General features: G+C 45.0%; 2 protein-coding genes across 5 annotated transcripts in view; one reads left to right on the top strand and one right to left on the bottom strand.

The window, feature by feature from the left end:
• Nucleotides 1-6,173: 6,173 nt before the first annotated feature.
• On the bottom strand, nt 6,174-13,372 carry LOC108242575 (kunitz-type protease inhibitor 1). 2 transcript variants are annotated; one of them, XM_017427489.3, is made up of 10 exons: nt 12,811-13,371; nt 10,741-10,901; nt 10,383-10,524; nt 8,947-9,117; nt 8,830-8,865; nt 8,602-8,730; nt 8,049-8,099; nt 7,800-7,970; nt 7,417-7,479; nt 6,174-6,817 (listed from the first exon to the last, which is right to left on the bottom strand). In XM_017427489.3, the coding sequence occupies exons 1-10, from the start codon at nt 13,205-13,207 to the stop codon at nt 6,633-6,635; spliced, it is 1,506 nt and encodes a 501-aa protein (XP_017282978.1). In that variant the 5' UTR covers nt 13,208-13,371; the 3' UTR covers nt 6,174-6,632. The 2 variants fall into 2 exon arrangements, with proteins under 2 accessions (XP_017282978.1, XP_037837389.1); XM_037981461.1 differs by lacking the exon at nt 8,602-8,730 and having other exon boundaries at nt 12,811-13,372.
• Nucleotides 13,373-14,205: 833 nt separating this feature from the next.
• The window catches only part of bub1ba (BUB1 mitotic checkpoint serine/threonine kinase Ba), a 21,718-nt gene continuing 18,912 nt past the window's right edge, over nt 14,206-17,011 (top strand). The window contains exons 1-7 of one of the 3 annotated variants that reach the window (XM_017427400.3): nt 14,206-14,339; nt 15,467-15,514; nt 15,632-15,804; nt 15,937-16,028; nt 16,123-16,199; nt 16,279-16,376; nt 16,595-16,798. In XM_017427400.3, coding sequence (XP_017282889.1) covers nt 15,480-15,514; nt 15,632-15,804; nt 15,937-16,028; nt 16,123-16,199; nt 16,279-16,376; nt 16,595-16,798 — 679 coding nt within the window. In that variant the 5' untranslated portion in view covers nt 14,206-14,339; nt 15,467-15,479. Of the gene's footprint in view, nt 14,340-15,466; nt 15,515-15,631; nt 15,805-15,936; nt 16,029-16,122; nt 16,200-16,275; nt 16,377-16,594; nt 16,799-17,011 lie in introns of all 3 variants that reach the window. The other 2 variants (XM_025008382.2, XM_025008383.2) reach the window with 2 other exon arrangements.

Genomic DNA, 17,011 nt, shown 5'->3' with positions numbered 1-17,011 from the left:
AACAACCTGCGAGTTGCTCCCTGCAGCAACAACCTGTGAGTTGCTCCCTGCAGCAACAACCTGTGAGTTGCTCCCTGCAGCAACACAACCTGTGAGTTGCTCCCTGCACGAACACAACCTGTGTGTTGCCAGTCTGATAAGGAACCACTCAGACGGGGAGATCTGATCTAACCTCAGCTCTGATCTCTGATTCCTGCGAATTATTTGTCATTATTTTAAAAAGTGTTGCAACAGGAAGCAGCTGATTAGTGCATGAGTCACTTCCTGTCAGAGTGACTGATCTGGGATCAGCAGGTGAGTCACGGGGGGAGGAACTGAAGCAGGTAAGGAAAGAGATTCACTCTGAGGGGAAGGATGAGGAGGATTACTGGCGAGGAGCCTCAGAGGTTCTGCGTGCCTCGAATGCCTGAGAACATTAACCCCTCGTCTCCCAGCAGAGAAACTGATCTGAGATCAGAGCGGCATCAGAGATCATCAGATCTGCGTCGTTGAGGAGTTTCCCTCCTCTGATGGAGACTCAACCTTCCTCTAACGAAAGTTTCATTTACAGTTTCAGAGTTATGTAAACTCAACACAATGTTCTCACATCTGTGTGTGTGTGTGTGTGTGTGTGTGTGTGTGTGTTTAATCTGTACTAATGAGGATGAAGCGGTGAGTTAATCCAGCACGCAGAACCAACTTGAACAGATTAACACTCACAACAACACAACAACCTGAGTGGACTAATCAGACGCTTCGTCTCCATCAGCTGATGGACGCCGAGGGTCCGTGCACGTGAGCCGGCACGGCACACTCAACGTGATGGTCATGTGACCTGAAGAGGATCAAGTGTCGGTAAACTGGGATGAAAAGGAACAGAGTTTAATTCAAGAGAGCGAGGAGGAAGTTAGACTGTGACCACTTCCTGCAGAAAAACACCGCAGAGGACAAACTGAAACACTGTTAGTATTACTGTTAGTACTACTGTAGTACTGATACACTCAGTACTAACAGATATGCATACCAGTAGTAGCAGCTGTGTACCGATGCTGATTAAAGCATCAGAGGCTGAATCGTATCACAATAAGAGGAGAAAATCAGGACTCGAGTTTACTCCACGGTACAAACCAGCAGGTGTTGCCATGGTGACGACAAGATGAGTGGCGTTATGGCGCCTAACTAATAAAACAGTCAGTCGTTCCCGCGGTGATAAAAACAATCGATTTCCAAGAATCAGACCAACATTCTGCTGCAGCTCGTTTCCACGGCGACAAGAGCTGAGATCAGATGTTCCAGCTTCAGAGTGCTGCTGAGCTGCAGGAAGACCCCCCAGACACAGACCAGGACCGGATTCTGAAGACCAGCAGCTGAATCTGAAGACCAGGACCTGATTCTGAGGACCAGGACCTGATTCTGAGGACCAGGACCTGATTCTGAGGACCAGGACCTGACTCTGAAGACCAGGACCTGACTCTGAAGACCAGGACCTGACTCTGAAGACCAGGACCTGATTCTGAGGACCAGGACCTGATTCTGAAGACCAGGACCTGAATCTGAAGACCAGGACCTGACTCTGAAGACCAGGACCTAGACCAGGACCTGACTCTGAAGACCAGGACCTGACTCTGAAGACCAGGACCTGACTCTGAAGACCAGGACCTGATTCTGCAGGTTCGGTTCACCTGCAGCTCGAGCTGAAGCTGAAAAAACCGAAGCCTACCTGAAAAGGAGAACCAGGACCAGGACCAGGACTGTACAGGTCTGACTTTCCTCCAGTCTGTTCAGTCGAACAGAATTCACCTGCTGCCCTGACGGGAGGGGGCGGGGCCTAATCCAATTAGCCTCAAAGCTGTGGGCAGAGCGAGACGCCACCTCCTGGTCCTAACACAATCTGAACCCGAACCTGGACCAGCCTCAGCAGCAGGACTCGGAGCTGGTTTCATTTTGTGGACTTTAACGTCTCCCTCCGTCACACACCTGAGCCGGCACACCTGCAGGCATGACGTCAGCTCCGACCAGCGGCGGGACACTCGCTCTTTGTCCTGAAGACAGCTCAGACAGATGTGAGCGCAGCCGGTCCCCTCCACCAGCCAGAAGAAAGAGTGTTCAGATCCACTCAGACCGCAACAAAGACTGATCTGTGATCAGCTGGGTCTGCAGGCCCACAGGCAGGCCGAGGAGCCGCAGATCCTGGATCAGCCACGGAGGAACAGATGCTGCAGGATGTCAGCTTGACGGCTGACACAGGAGAGCTGATTTTAAAACATGTCAGACACTCGTGAACTTTTTCAGAGTCGACAGCTGTGAGTGAAGTTCTGCCACCTGCTGAAAGTTAAATCCCTGAGAAACTTTTTCATGTGAAGATAAAAATCTAAAGAAACAGGAAGCGTTTAAAACTCAGCACACGGTTCCTAAAGTCTGAAACTGAGACCTGGTTTTTATTCTGCAACGTGATTGGATGATGACAACAACCACAGATCAAACGGTCCAATCAGAGAGCAGATGATCTCAACTCCTCTCAGGTCCTGGAAATGAACACGGCAGCCCCAGAGAGAGGCGGGTAATCATGTAACTAACTTTCAGGGTCAGACAGTTTTCAGACACGGAGCTAAAATGGTGTGGTGGTAGCTGAGAGTCATCCCCAACAGGTCAGGTGACATGAACTCCATCTTTAAAACCTGCTGCATGATAAATCTGCTCTCTGATTGGACGGTCTGATTGTGACTGACCTGCTTCATCCATTCAGTCTGAAGTATAAGATTTACACAGAATTTAAGATGGTTCTCTTCAGTGTGATTAGTTTATTTAAATAACTTTACACATTTGTTTTAAAATGCACAATCTTTTATACGCATAAACTTAATTTTCACAAACAAAATTAGCTTGATTTTCAGCTGAAACCCGCTGAAATTAATCAGTCAACATTAATTTCTTGTTGATTCTTATCTGAGTCAGTAGCTCCAACTCGACAACAGGAGTCTGCAGGTGATAAGGGTGGTGGGCGGAGCCAGCACCCTGCCAGGTGACAGGAATGGACCTGCCTTTAAGGTTTGAGGCTCAAACTTCAAAATAAAAGACTGAACCAGGTGAAGCATCGTGTCTGATCAGGAAGGAGGTCGGAGTGCATCCAGGGAAAACCCAGACGTGATTTTATACGAACTCTGAACTGAAACCCAGACGGATGATGAAGAGTTTCTTACCTTCATCCATTGGCTCGAGAGAGGCGGAGCTACGAGATCCTTCAGGCATCACCTGTCTCCCATAAACACACACACAGACGGGATGAATGAGGACCTGAAAGAGGACGGGACACACAAACCCAGACTGATGAAGACCTTGAGGTCACTATCACGAAGCATCTCTATTAAACCCAAACAGCAGCGTCTGTGAGAATCTACAGGTGAATCAGGTGAATCAGGTCATGTGACCAGCTTCAACTGCGTCTGCACTTTGAGGATGAAGGCAAAACAGGATGAAGAACCGGGTGGACAGCGTCAGAAAGGCTTCTTTTTCCACGACAACAAGCTGCGTTCACTGACCGCCGGATTTACTGACGTTCATCTGTGGAAACTTTGAGTTTCTTCTCTGAGGACGCCTCGTTCTTCTAATCGTCACATAAAAATACCAAATGTTCATCAGATCTGAAAGGATGAAACAGTTCATGTAAATCAACATGTCATCTTCATGCAGATTTAGACACAGAGGCCCAACAGGAGCTGGAATTCTTCCTCATCATCATCTTCATATCATCCGAACCAAACGAGGCTGTGCAGCTTTGATGGGAGGATTTTCTGTTGTTGACATACCCCTGTGATCATTACTCTACTGAAAACAAAGCAACTCGGGCTGGTGTGTGAGGTGCATCACTGAGAAACCTGGTCAGGTTTGGTTTCCATGGTAACAGCTATCAGAATCAGTGAATCCTGACTGAAACAGCAGGATGACAGAGCATACTCAGATCAGATTATTTATAAACCTGAGCTGGTTACCACAACGTTTTTGCGAGGTTTTTATTTATGCAGGTCAAAACGAATTAAGGCTTTGAGCAAAAACATCTGCATTAACCAAACCAGACTTTGGGTTAAAACTCCATCATTTAAGATAGTTGGGCTTTTCTGCAGCGACCCAATCATTGTCACGCTTCTTCTTGGGGTTCAAATGAAACAACTTTATACTAATTTGTTTTCGGCTCTCCAAATGTTAACATACTCCAGTCCGATTTCATAAAAACAGCTGGATCAACTGTTGTTCTGCTAGTTCTGGCTCGCCCAGTCCCGTCGGAGCGAGCAGCGCCAACAGAGAAGTAAAAGTGTACATTTAGAAAAATACAAAGTTCGACTCTGTTTGAAACGCAAGCCAAATTTAAGGGGAACTGTTCTTGATCACAACGAAACCAAACTGTTTTACATAAGTTGCTTAGATTTCCAGACTAACGCGTAAACCCTAAATGACGCGTTTCCCAAAGGAAGTTTGGACTGGAGCATCCATTCGCGCTGCAGCCCCACCTTCACGCTCCGGTTCGAGCTCCAACTTCCTCAGATTCCGTTAAACTCCGAAGTCTAATGAGATGAAACCGAACCGAACCCTGGGCTCTGGTTCTGATTCGTAATAAAGAGGTCGGAGTGAAAGTTAAACGGGTCGGACACTTCCGTGTGCCAGACGGAGAGGTGGGGGGGAGACGGGTCCGTGACGGACAGCCGGGAAAGAAACGCGCACGCCCCGGGGACACGGACGGACCGACACCGAGATTCGGGTCGTGAAGAAGAACGCGTGGACCCACCTGAGCACAGGTTCGAGTACAGTCCCAGATAAATCCTCCGACGCTCCCCGAGGTTTAAAAACAAACTAAACTCTGTTTCCTCAAACTCTGTACCGCTTCCCCTCACTGCGCATGCGCACTGTTTAAACTCTGGCACATTTTCTACTTTCAGAAAAGATGATTTTAGTTAAATTTACCTCTTTAAAATGTGAGTTTATATGAAAACTAGGACCAGGACCAGTAGAGCTCAGTTATAAAAAAACCCTGATATATATTTTTAATTTATTATTAAGTTTTTAAAAATAAAAGTTTAGACGAAATTGCAGCGCAGAGAGTGGCCGCTAGAGGGCGGCAGAGCTCCGTGTCACAGATTGAGATTTATTAGAAAAAAGTGATTAAAGTGATTCTTTTAATAATTATCAAGAGTAATTATGTTATATTTCATATGTTAATGTCATTTCGATTTATTTAATTGGGTTCTTTGTTGTAATACTTTTTATTTTCCAAACGTTTTTAATCAGGAATATCTGCTCAGTGACACATTATAGCTGTTGACAAAACAACAGATTCTCACAAATGCGGGTTTAAAGTCCTTTTCAGATCAGTTTGTGTAGACTTATGTTGTCCTGTTTCACTGTACTACACCTACACATCAGTACATACCAATGAGTGTTTTTCTGTCTGAACCACTTCCGAAGACTAAAAACCGTTAATGACTCATCCCACAGGGAGTCTGTGCAATCAGCTGGTTTTCTTTGTTGCACAACAAAAATGGTTAATTGTTACACTTTACATGTTTGATGGAGATGATCACCAGTCACCTGCTGCAAATGGAAACAAAAAAAAATTAGAGTAAAAAAAAAACAACACAGCCTTTTGTTTTTTCAGATTCTGCAGCAGAGTCAGTAAACAGAAAGTTGCTCAACGTTCTCTCATCAGATGGAAACAAGTTCCAGCCTGTCAGGACAAAGACAAACAGATTTAATCACCAAAACTGTTGACTGCTGAGGTCTTTCAAAATAAAATGCTCCGCCTGAACCCCTCCCCCTGTTAAGAAACTACAAAGGTTTTGAAGACTTCAATCTTTGGGGAGTAAAATAAAACAATAAAAAGGTTTTAACTTTAAACCTGCAATGAGAAAACAGATTTGATCCAGTTAGAGTGAAATTTAAAGAGGTTTTTATTTTCCACCTCATGTCTGGGAACAGTTCCAGAAGTCACAGCACCACAGAAATCCTCCTCAGAGTCAAAAATCAGACCCTTTTTACTCTTTCAGTAGTTTACTGTTTGTTAATTAGCATCACTGTTGTGTTTTTCTCTAATTTACTTGTTTCTGATTGAACCTCACCTTTAATTTTAGTTCATTGCTTCCATTAGATGTAAAGTTTTCATAATAAAATGTTCATTTTGTCAGAAATTATAAGCTCGACGCAGGTTTTGTCAGAGTTTGCATCTAGATTTATTATCAAACATTAAAAACAAGCCAGCGGAGGTCATTAAAACACATTTGACTTTATATTTACAGACACAAAGTACATTCAAACTAATTAAACCTGAGACCCAAACACTCATTTATAAATATATTCAAAAACAAGACAAACCTGCAGAAACGCTGCAAACGTGTCCTGCAGCTGATTATAAAATCAATTCTTTAAATCCAGGCTGATCAGCTCTGATTTTAAGTATTTAGAAACAGCAGCGACTCAGACTTTAACAGGTTCATTCTGATTATAAACTGTTTCACTGTTTATAACATTATCTGACATCATCAAACAACATGAAAAATAAGGAAGGGTGAACAAAAACAACAACTAAATTTGAAATCTTTAAAGGCAAAGAGCACAAAAATAAGGAGATCCAACATGTCTGGCAGCTCCTGGTGGAGGAAATGATGTCACAGAGGTTTGGTGGTGCTGTTATAAACGAGCGTGTCCTGCTCCGACGGCTGCACCTGAGCCGGGCTCGACAGGGCGGCGTGATGGGAGCGGTTCTTGCGCCGCCACCGCAGGAAGCAGTAGCCCAGGACGGCCAGCAGGGCGCAGGCGGCCACCGACAAGATCACAGCCAGAGAGATGGAGCCTGAGGAGGAGACGGACGGGTCACTTCCTGCACTGTGAAGGGTTAAGTATGGTGGCACAAAAGGGACAAAATTCTGCTACTGAGAACGCAGCGAACTCAGACTCAACTCTTGAACCGTGAAGGTCTGAATTCAGACCCACCTCCATGACTCCGGCTCGGTTTTAAACTGATAATTTCATTTGAAATAAAAAATATTTCCATCAAGAGGTGAAAACGGCTGAAATAATCCTGCTGGACCATGATGTCATAATACAACACGTTTCATCCCCAAATTAAACTACAGTTTAGGCTTTTTTTTCCTGCATTTTCAATAAAACAAATGAAAGGTATAAAAAGTTGTTGTGGTTTCGATACACAAACAAAGAAAAGTCAGAAATGTTAGATTTAAGCTCAGTTAATTTACTAACAACAAAATAAAATATACATTTACTATGGAAAGAGTTTTTAAACCATTTTAAATATTCATGTTGGTGTGGAGAGGGTTTAAATTCAGAGACTGCCTCAGTTTAAAGGAGGAAGGTCCTTTATTCTGAAATTAGACCCGTTTTCCTCCCGTCTGACGCAGGTTCGAGGGAAAATCATCTAAAACGCTTTAGTACCTGAATCACCTTCATCCTCCATCTCAAAACGTTCAAATATTCCTCTGGCAAACAGGTTTCTCTCTGCAGAGACAAAAAGAACAACAAGCAGAGTTTAGAGTCAGGTTCTGAAGGAGAATCGTTGCTGCCAATAAAAGATGAATCTGTCCTGATTGTGAGGATCAATCAAGCTTTAAAGCAGAATCAAGTCTTTAATTTAGTTTTATGATAAAAACACTTCTCTGCATGTCTAAATCAAATCTTCGACCCAGAAGTTTTTGTCTTTTTGGATGAATTTCTGGGAGACTAACAGTAAAGATGCGGCCACGTTGGATTCTGGAGGTTGTGTTCCTCCAGCTTTCAGAACCGACCCGAGCGTTCGGTTTTTGGTGCACGGTGCATACCCGTCACGCCTTCGCACGTCTCTTTGCATTCTGCTTCCACGTCGAAGCTGTTCCCGTTTCCATGGCAGCCGCCGTAAACGAAGCTGTAGCACTTCTTCTCCAGGGGGTCGTAGTACCAGCGGGGGAATCTCGCCCGACACGGACCGGTGCGGGGCGGCTCCGTGCATCGGGCTGAGGAGGAAGAGGAGGACCGAGGTGAAGATCTGTTACCATGGAGACCTTAAAAGCCCTGAGCTGTCAGTCACTGACCTTTGCTGTCAGTTATGTTGATACTCAGCAGCTCGCTGAAGGTCTCGTTCACTGAGGAGGAAAAACAGAAACAGTTTTTATTAAAACAACAAAAATCATGTCGGCTTCTGTTCTCAGAGCTCTAAACCCGGTCCTGGTGGAGCTCTAAACCCGGTCCTGGTGGAGCTCTAAACCTGGTCCTGGTGGAGCTCTAAACCCGGTCCTACATCATTTTTAACATGCAGTTCTGATACTACCTGCAGCATTTCGAACTGGATCTCTGACCTAGAAAAAAACACGGACTTAGTGCAGACAGGTGTGGAGGTTTGGGTTGTGGAGGATCAGTGGAGGTTCAGTGGAGGATCAGTGGAGGATCAGTGGAGGATCAGTGGAGGATCAGTGGAGGATCAGTGGAGGATCAGTGGAGGATCAGTGGAGGTTCAGTAGATGTTCAGTGGAGGATCAGTGGAGGTTCAGTGGAGGATCAGTAGATGTTCAGTGGATCAGTGAAGGATCGGTGAAGGTGTGAAGCGTCACGTTCTGTCAGCAGAAAGACTTTTTGTGTTTCAGTTACGTTTGCTGCATCCGTTCTCGTCAGAAGCGTCGCTGCACTGCTTCACGCCGTCACACTCCAGACCCCCGTTCAGGCAGCAGTTAGTGTCACAGGCCAGCTGATCAGGGCGGCACGGTGAGCCACACTCCTCTGCGCGCGCGCACACACACACACACACACACACACACACAGGTCAAACCTCCTGACCGTGTGACAGAGCTGGAATCAGAAACATGTTGCAGGACTCACTGGCAGCAGGTGGAGGGAGGTTTCTCTCTGACGACGCTGGATAAAAAAAATCACACAGAAACAAGCATTAGCAGCTGATTGTGTGTGTGTGTGTGTGTGTGTGTGTGTGTCTGATACCTGTGATTCCTCTGCAGGCAGACAAACACTCCTCATCGGACAGGAAGTTGTTCTTGTTGGGTTTACAGCCTCCAAACGTGAACACCTTACAGCTCTCCGTAGTTGCGTCGTAACGCCAGCGTTTAAACGCGGCGCGACACGGGCCCACCTTCACCGGAACCAAACAGTACGCTGAGGGAGGACAGGTGCATGACATCACTTCCTGTTACCTGCTTCGAAGATGACTGTAAGACTAACACAGCAGGGTGTGTGGGAGTTATAACACAGGGCGTGACGGCTGTAACCGTGGCAACATGTCATATTTACACAGCTTCACAATCGGCACCGGTCTCAGCTACAGAACCGAGCCTGATCAGAACCAGGATCAATACTCCCAACATAAAATCAATCATTGGACAAATCTCAACCCAAACGTGCTGAGAGGAGCCGACACAGAAGTCGAAACAACACCGTGAGAACCTCGCAGAACAGGTTTCTGCTGTGTGTGTGTTGGGGTGTGTCGGGGTGTCTGTGTGTGTGTGTGTGTGTGTGTGGTAAACCAGTCCGACCAGTATACGAGTAAAGGTGTGGATCAGAGGGAAAACACAAACAGAGATTCAATTCACTGAAACTCAGCAGCACAAATCATTTGATTCTTTTTTTAAATAAATGATCAGTAAAACAGGTTTGTTGTAAAGTCCTGAGAAATAAAGTTGTGGCCCACTCTTCTTCTGAGGTTCTGGTTCTGGACCGTTCTGCTGTGTTTGGGATCATTGTCCTGTTTGTTGGACAGATGGCCTCACATCTGACTCCAGAATCAGCCCAAACCATCAGCCCTCCACCACCGTGCTGACAGCTGCAGTGCATTCTGGGTAAACATCTGTCCTCTGGTTCTGGTTCTGGTCCAGATGTCTTCTGGTTCCTTCAGATGAAAATGCAGCCCTTCCAAACAAGCCATACTTCTTCACTCTGTTTATAAGGGTCCTGTTGTGACCTAGTGACCTTTGACCCTCCCAGACTGATGGGAGTTTTTTTCTCTGAGGTCATTGCTGATGTCTTTCCGCCCTGGCGTTGTGTTAACTCACACCTGCAGCTCCAGAGAAGCAAACGGACTGTTTTTCTCCAGGTGATACCTCTGACGATCAGCAGCTCCTGGCTGCTCTGGAATAAATAACGATTCTGTGAAATCTGTTGTGTTTTTGTTCACTTGAGGTTTGATTTGAATCATTTTAGAACCTGATGGAGACCGGATCAGATCAGTTCTGATATGTGAAACTGAAACAGGATGAGCTGTCAATAAACCAAATAATACTAATTAATGAACTGTCAATAAGTCTGTTAAATGTACAATAAGATGTTAAATAATCTGGAAGATATGATCAATAAATTTGATTAATCTCAAGTTTCAGTAAAACCAGCCCCGGTGGGCGTGGCCTACGTTTCCCAGGAGCACTTACAGGCCGACAGCGCCGGGCTGAGGACGAGGACGCTGACCCGGTCGTTGGCTGATTCGCCTTTGGAGTCGGTGACGGTCAGCTGGAAGATGTACAAGCCTGCCTGCAGGTTGGAGAGCTTCACCTGGTCGGGGTGATCCGTAGTCTGCAGACAAAATAAAGTTTAAACGTTAAAGCAGCAGAGTTTCATCAGAAACGAGCGCAGAACTCAGCTGAACTCACACCTGACAGGTGACTGTTCAGGTCAGGACACAAAAACTGAAGCCTGTAAGAGTTCTGATATCTGTCTGTCCAATAAGTCACTTTCAGGGAACATTTGTGGGCGGAAACCTGTGGGAAGCCCCGCCCCTTCAGGTGTTACCTCCATTTTGACACCAGAGTCTCCGCTCTCCAGATTCCAGCGGTAGTTGTCGATGACGGCGCCGTGCAGCGCCAGACTCTCGATGCCGTTGAGCTCCACATTTTCACCCGGCTGAATGATGACATCACGACCTGCGTTGGCGATGGGCGGAGCCTTCTTGCCTGGACACAAGCAGTGATGTCACAAGGACTGACCTCAGGTCAGGAGTCATGGAGGTAAACAGTTCTTCTGACGATATAAACACCATCCTCCACCTCATGATTGGTGTCGTGTTGAGATTTACTAAAACTAGAGACACGACCGAGAACCAGAAGTTGAAGCCATAAAGAACGAGCGCCAACGAGTAGCTTCCATGTTTAAGCTCCGCCCCTCCATGGAAACCAAATAAAGAAATGCTTCAGATTTTTTATTTTAGCTGTTGATTTTTGTTGATTCGTGTAGCTCTTACCTTGCTAATGTATGTTTAAATATGGATTTTTAAAATATGATGTTTTTGAGGCCTAAGGAAAAGTATCATGGCACATCGTGATCGACAGCCTGTCGGTAGGACCTTCGTATCAAGACTTCACCCTGACTGCACAGCGTCCGGTTTACAGAAACGCAAGCAGACATCAGCCCCACAAAAAATGAGATTTTGGCTTCAATTTAACAGAACAGGAGAAGGAAACAACGCTTCGTCCATCTTTATTAATGCTGATGTGATGTCATGGCGGGTTTCTTTGAGCCGTCTGATCGTGGTAACCTGCCACGCGCCGTTTGATGGTTCGTTGTTTAACAGGAAGTGCAGCAAGGGATACGGAGAGCCAGGAGGTCCAAAAACATGATGCACATGACTGATGCGTTCGTGACTCAATGATCGCATGTAATCAAAACATTTGAGCGTTCCCAAAGCAATGAAGACCCATCAAATGTTCACACGCATCTAAACATGTAAACGAGGCGTTAACGGGGAGAAAACACCAAACTTCAGGTGGTAACAACATGTCTGACACGCAAACTGTGTCTGTTTATGGCTGTATTTGGTAAACTGCATGGTAAACTCATTCTGGATGAGGGGTTTGTTTGTTGTTAATTTGCTGTTTGCATGTTAATTGTTATTTATTTGATGTTATATTTAATGAGCTGAAAATGTGCAAACAGAACGTTAAAAGTTTGCCTCAACAGCCTGAAACCAACTAAACCCAAACAGTTTTTGCTCAATTGGACAAAAATGTTTCAAAGTAAAATAAACGGAGGATGGTAAGTGTGCTTCCTGGGGCGATCATATTCTCTGAAGCACCAGTATAAAGAGTAGTTCCACTCTTTTCCCTGTGGTCCTGATGCAGACACCAAACAGCAGAAGGAAATGCTGGCGTGAGCACGCCACGTCCTGGTTTACAGTTGTAGACGCAGTAAACATGCCTTTGTGTTAATCCTCACTGTGTTGATGATTAAAAACCATGTTCAAGCTGCAGCACTTGTTTTTTATTATTACTTCAAGCATCCAACCTTGACATCACAACTCGCTGTGCCAGTATGCTCGTTTAACCTGGAGCAGCTTTCAAATGTTTGCTTCTTTGTCTTTAGTTGAAATAAATGTGAAAATAACAGTCATTTTACAACTAAAGAGGTGGTAATTTGCTCAAACTTGCCATATCATGTGTTAAATGAGATGATGTTAAACAGAAGCTGAAAGTTTTGGGGAAACAAAGACCTGAGATCCATCATCCCTCAGCCGATCAGCTTCAGAATGTTTTCAGCCAGCAGCTCTTTGGAAATCACCCGATGGAGCTAAAATCCAATTTTATGAACTTTTTTGTTCTTTGGTAAATGATGGTGGTAACAGAGCAAATAGATATTTGGTTCTTTGCTAAATTATCTGGGAATCAGTCAACAGAGCTGGACAGAGAATGACTTTAAAGACCTTCAGGAAGTCTGGAGAACTAAAGCAGACGTTTGGAGGAGCTAATAAAGAAGTGCGGGATGGACAGAGACAACTGATCAGATCATCTGTATTGATTTTTCTGGGCGTGACTCTTCAGACTCTGCAGCTCTGTGGCCTGAGGGAGGAAACTGCTCTGTGTGCCTCACCTGGTGCCTGCAGGTATCTCCGGAACTCGGCCTCTCTGATGAAGCTCTTGTACCCGGCCTGGTTCACGAAGCGGCACACGAAGCGGTTTTTGTGGACGCAGTCGAACAGGACACAGGTGCGCGTCTCCTCCGCGTGCGCGCGCGGCTCCAGCAGCGCCAGGTTGCAGCGCGAGTCCTGGCAGCACAGCCCCTCGCAGTCCTCGGCCGCGTGCACGCTCTCCGTGGACAGCAGAGCCGCGCCGTCCATGACCGCGTCCTTCGCGTCGAGCACGAAGTTGTCCTCACCTGAGCGGAACCTGTGGGCGCAGTCCGAGGCCCCGCCGAGCCGCGAGACCGACAGGAGGAGGAGGAGGAGGAGGAGGAGGGAGAGGGGCGAGGAAGAGCAGAGCTGGAACATTTTCTCACCCTGGTTCAGCCTGAATGTTGGAGGACAGGGACTGTCCGCTGCGTCCTGACGCGTCGGTTCCACTTCCGTCCGAGAGGAGAGGACAGCTTTGAGCTCAGGTCTGAGCCGCTCCTTAGTGCGTGCTGCTCAGGTGTGGCTCACCTGCTCAGGGGAAAAAAACAAAAAGACAGACCAATAAAGCTCACGCGCACGTGACGCCACTCAGGTGCCTAACCCTGTGACGCAACACCCGATGAGAGGGACAGGTTCAGTTTGAGTCAGAGGGAATTCTAACAACCAATCATGGTTTTGTTGCAAATGTTACCCAAAATATGAATAAACGTCTGAACAAAAAGCAGATAAAATAAAAGTGATTTGACTTATAAACGTTTTTTATTAAGTCTCTCAGGTCAGGCCTCTATAGTGACTTCTTGGATTTAATTATTCTAAACAACAAAGACACAATAAAACATCAACACTGTCAACTCAAACCATTTAAATTTCAGTTCCTGGTGTGTGTTAGATGTAGTTATTATAGACTGCAGGTTTATTCAGCTGTCCTGAGGTGGAAAAGCTGCTCAAACTGCTGCAACAATAAAGAAAACGTAAAAAGTAATAAACCTGGAGATGTTCACCTCCTTTTGTTGCTGTTTTCAAACACACCACAGGTTTCTGTTTAACCCTAACATACAGGAGGATCACAACTGTGTGGATTTGCTTAGATTTCACTAACATTGCGTGCTTGCTTTTACTTCTGTTTAAAGTTTTCAATACAATTAAAAGGAAACTTTTCTAAGTGTCCCCAAAATGACATCTTTAACACAGCTCTTGACTCTCTGAGTTAATGACAGTAAGATGTCAGGTGAAATAATGAAACAGTTAAAGTACATTCAAATGACAAAGTAAAAGAACAAATTGCTTTATATTTATTAAATTAAATATACTGATTAAGAGAAAACAGTGTCCGTTAGAATATGTGCAGCCTGCAGTTCACACTGTGGCCGCTGGGGGCGCTGCAGCGGCGCCTCATCCGGACATCTCAGGTCTGCCTCGTTGACTAATCCGAAGCGCCACCGGAAGTTAGGACCCAGTTGTGTCAGCGGGCTGTTTGAAAGCTGGTTTCCACTTCGTCCTGACGTTTCTGGTGAGTAAACAAAGCTCGTTATTAAACATTAGGACTTTTAAAGAGCAGCTCGTGATTCTTCTTCTTCTTCTCTTTAGCTGCTTATCGACCCTAAAAAGAAAACCGCCAACGGTTCGTCTCACGAGGCGATAAACGGCGTTCTGCCACTTCTGCCGAATCCCGTTAAAAAACGTTGTTGTTCTAAAGTAAACCGGATGTTTTGAGTTGATCTTTAGTTAAAAAAGGACAAATTTAAACAGAATAAGAATCAACACGATTTATTCTTCAATTCGGCTTAGAAGGAGAAGATTTAAAAGCTTTTTACTATTTAAAATCTTTGGGTTTACTTACGATTATCAGAATAAAATGCCTGATTTATTTGTACTGTATTATTCACTATTTTATATCTAATTTTTAATTTAGATTAATAAAACTTGAAAAAGCGGACTTATTTGGTATTTTGGTAGATATTTATTACGAATGGGTGTATTTGGTCTAAAATTGTTGGAATTATTAACTTTAGAATTTTTATTTATTTATTTTTAAATCTGGTAATGTCAGTGCAAACTAAGATATTAGAAGATTACTTTTTGAATTGAAAAGTATCTGGGTTAAAACTTAGGAAGGTTGCAGCTTTACAGTAATTATATTTACCATTTCAGTAGTTTGCTGGTGGGAAAAAAAAAACTGATTAAAATGGGTTTAATTTTAGGATATTGTTAATTAAAAACAAACTAACAAACAGTCTGTGAGGTTTTATCTCTCAAAAAAGAAGCAAAGAACTAGATGTAGATTTCAGAGATCTCAGTGTATTATAACAGGGTTTTTATTTGTATATAAAGTTAAATATTCTGAAAAGTATAAAAGTTACAGAAAACTAAAGTCAGAGCAGCAATCAGCTGAATGAGATGAAGGTTTGATATTTGAAAAATAGCTTACAGTATGTAGAAAAAATGTACATTAAAATAAAAACAGTGTAATAGTTTGAATGCTGACTCAGTATTTAAACTATTAAAGCAGATTTTTGTTTTTACCTGAGGGTAGACGGGTCATGTTGTTGATTTAAATATGTTACATCAGGTGGATCTAAAAAGAACATGATCATAATGATGATAATAATAATAAGCGATTGTTTATTGTCTGGTTAGAACAGGAGCAGCGATGGAAGAACCGGCGGGACTGTCGGTCAGCAGTCAGTAAGTTAAACACACATAAAAACTTAGGACAATAAAAAAAGTGTTTGGAATAAAATAAGAAAGTTTTTTAATATTCTAGAATCAGAAATCCCCCATCTGTGTTTGTATTGGCTGCAGGTCAGCCTGTCAGAGCGAGATGCAGGCGACCGGAGGGGCGTGGCTTCATGAAGGGGGGGGGGCCAACAAGTGGGCCTTCTGTAACGATCTGCTGATGAGAGGAGCAGAGGAGCTGAGCTATGAGGAGCTGCGAGCAGAAAGATACAACCAGCAGAAGCAGAGGGAGGTGGAGGGTGCGTTCACGGACCGCGGGACGTTTACTGTCCACTGGAGCTCACCGATGCCTTCACTGACTGCAGGAAACAAGAGTTTAGGTTCTGTTTCTTGGTCTGTTGGTCAGATGATGTTTTATTTGTTTTCTTCAGAGAAGATGAGACGTCTGAGGGAGGAAGAGGAGTGGCTGAGTCAGGAGCTGGAGGAGAAGAAGAGGCTCCTAAAGCTCAGAGCGAGTCAGGAGGTATCAGTAAAGTGACTCTGGTTCTGGTTCCAGTTCCACTGAGGCTCAGTCATCATGTGACCTGGTGAACTCATCTTTATTTCTGTCCTCTCAGGTGTTGGGCTCAGGCGAACCTCCCGCTGCTGCCTCCTTCCAAATATACGAGGAGTCCACTCCTGCAAGGCCTGCTGGGTAAGGAGCCGTTTCTCGCGCCGACGTCTCCGTCTGGATCGGGCTTCACAGATCTCATCCTGTGGCTCTCGTCCAGCAGGAACTCTGAGGCGTCTTCAGACGAGCTGCCGGACAACGTCTTCCTGCACCCTGAGGAGAGAGGACTCGGAGTGAAGATCCGGTTTCCTCCACAGACAGGTGAACAGAACCATCATTTCTGTGAGGTTCTGAACAAAAAGGTTTAATCTGGACTGAATTAAACAAATCGCTTCATTTTTCTTCTTTAGTTTCTTCCCCTAACAAGCTCTTTGTTTAGCTCATGTCCCGTGAATCCTGCTAACTTTAGGATTCACTGTTTCATGAGTTGATCTCTCAGCGTTCATGTGTTCATCTTATGAACGTGTGACCGCTCTCAGGTCAGGAGGAAGGGACCGCAGAAGACCTCCAGACTGAGCCCAAAACCGGAAAGGTTCTGAGTCCCATCGAGGAGGCCAGCAGGGAGGCCGGGTCCCTGAGCTCACTGGGAGGACTGTCCAGTGAAAACTGCAGTCCGCTGAGCCAGAACCAGAACCAGAACCTGGATCAGGGCCTGGAGGAGATGGATCACACGGCTTCTTCCTGTAGGGAGTTTTTATTTACGTTTTAAACAAATAAAAAGACCTCAGAGATGTTTTATAAGTAAAATGGATGGATGGATGGATGGATGGATGGACGGATGGACGGATGGATGGACGGATGGATGGATGGGTGGATGGGTGGATGGATGGATGGATGGATGTATGGATGGATGGACGGATGGACGGGTGGATGGATGGATGGATGGACAGATGGAT

The sequence above is a fragment of the Kryptolebias marmoratus genome, linkage group LG19 (genome assembly GCF_001649575.2).
Source record: "Kryptolebias marmoratus isolate JLee-2015 linkage group LG19, ASM164957v2, whole genome shotgun sequence".
Taxonomy (NCBI): domain Eukaryota; kingdom Metazoa; phylum Chordata; class Actinopteri; order Cyprinodontiformes; family Rivulidae; genus Kryptolebias; species Kryptolebias marmoratus.
The sequence above is the reverse complement of the archived record's forward strand: the minus strand, read 5'-3'. Positions and strand labels throughout refer to the sequence as shown.

What these genes read in the sequence shown, in the direction of transcription:
- LOC108242575 (XM_017427489.3), bottom strand. Translation starts at nt 13,207, where the DNA reads ATGTTCCAGCTCTGCTCTTCCTCGCCCCTCTCCCTCCTCCTCCTCCTC. An exon ending in GAGATACCTGCAGGCACCAG is followed by an intron (nt 10,902 to 12,810) that starts GTGAGGCACACA and finishes GCTTGTGTCCAG; the next exon opens with GCAAGAAGGCTCCGCCCATC. An exon ending in CCTCCCTCCACCTGCTGCCA is followed by an intron (nt 8,731 to 8,829) that starts GTGAGTCCTGCA and finishes GCGCGCGCGCAG; the next exon opens with AGGAGTGTGGCTCACCGTGC.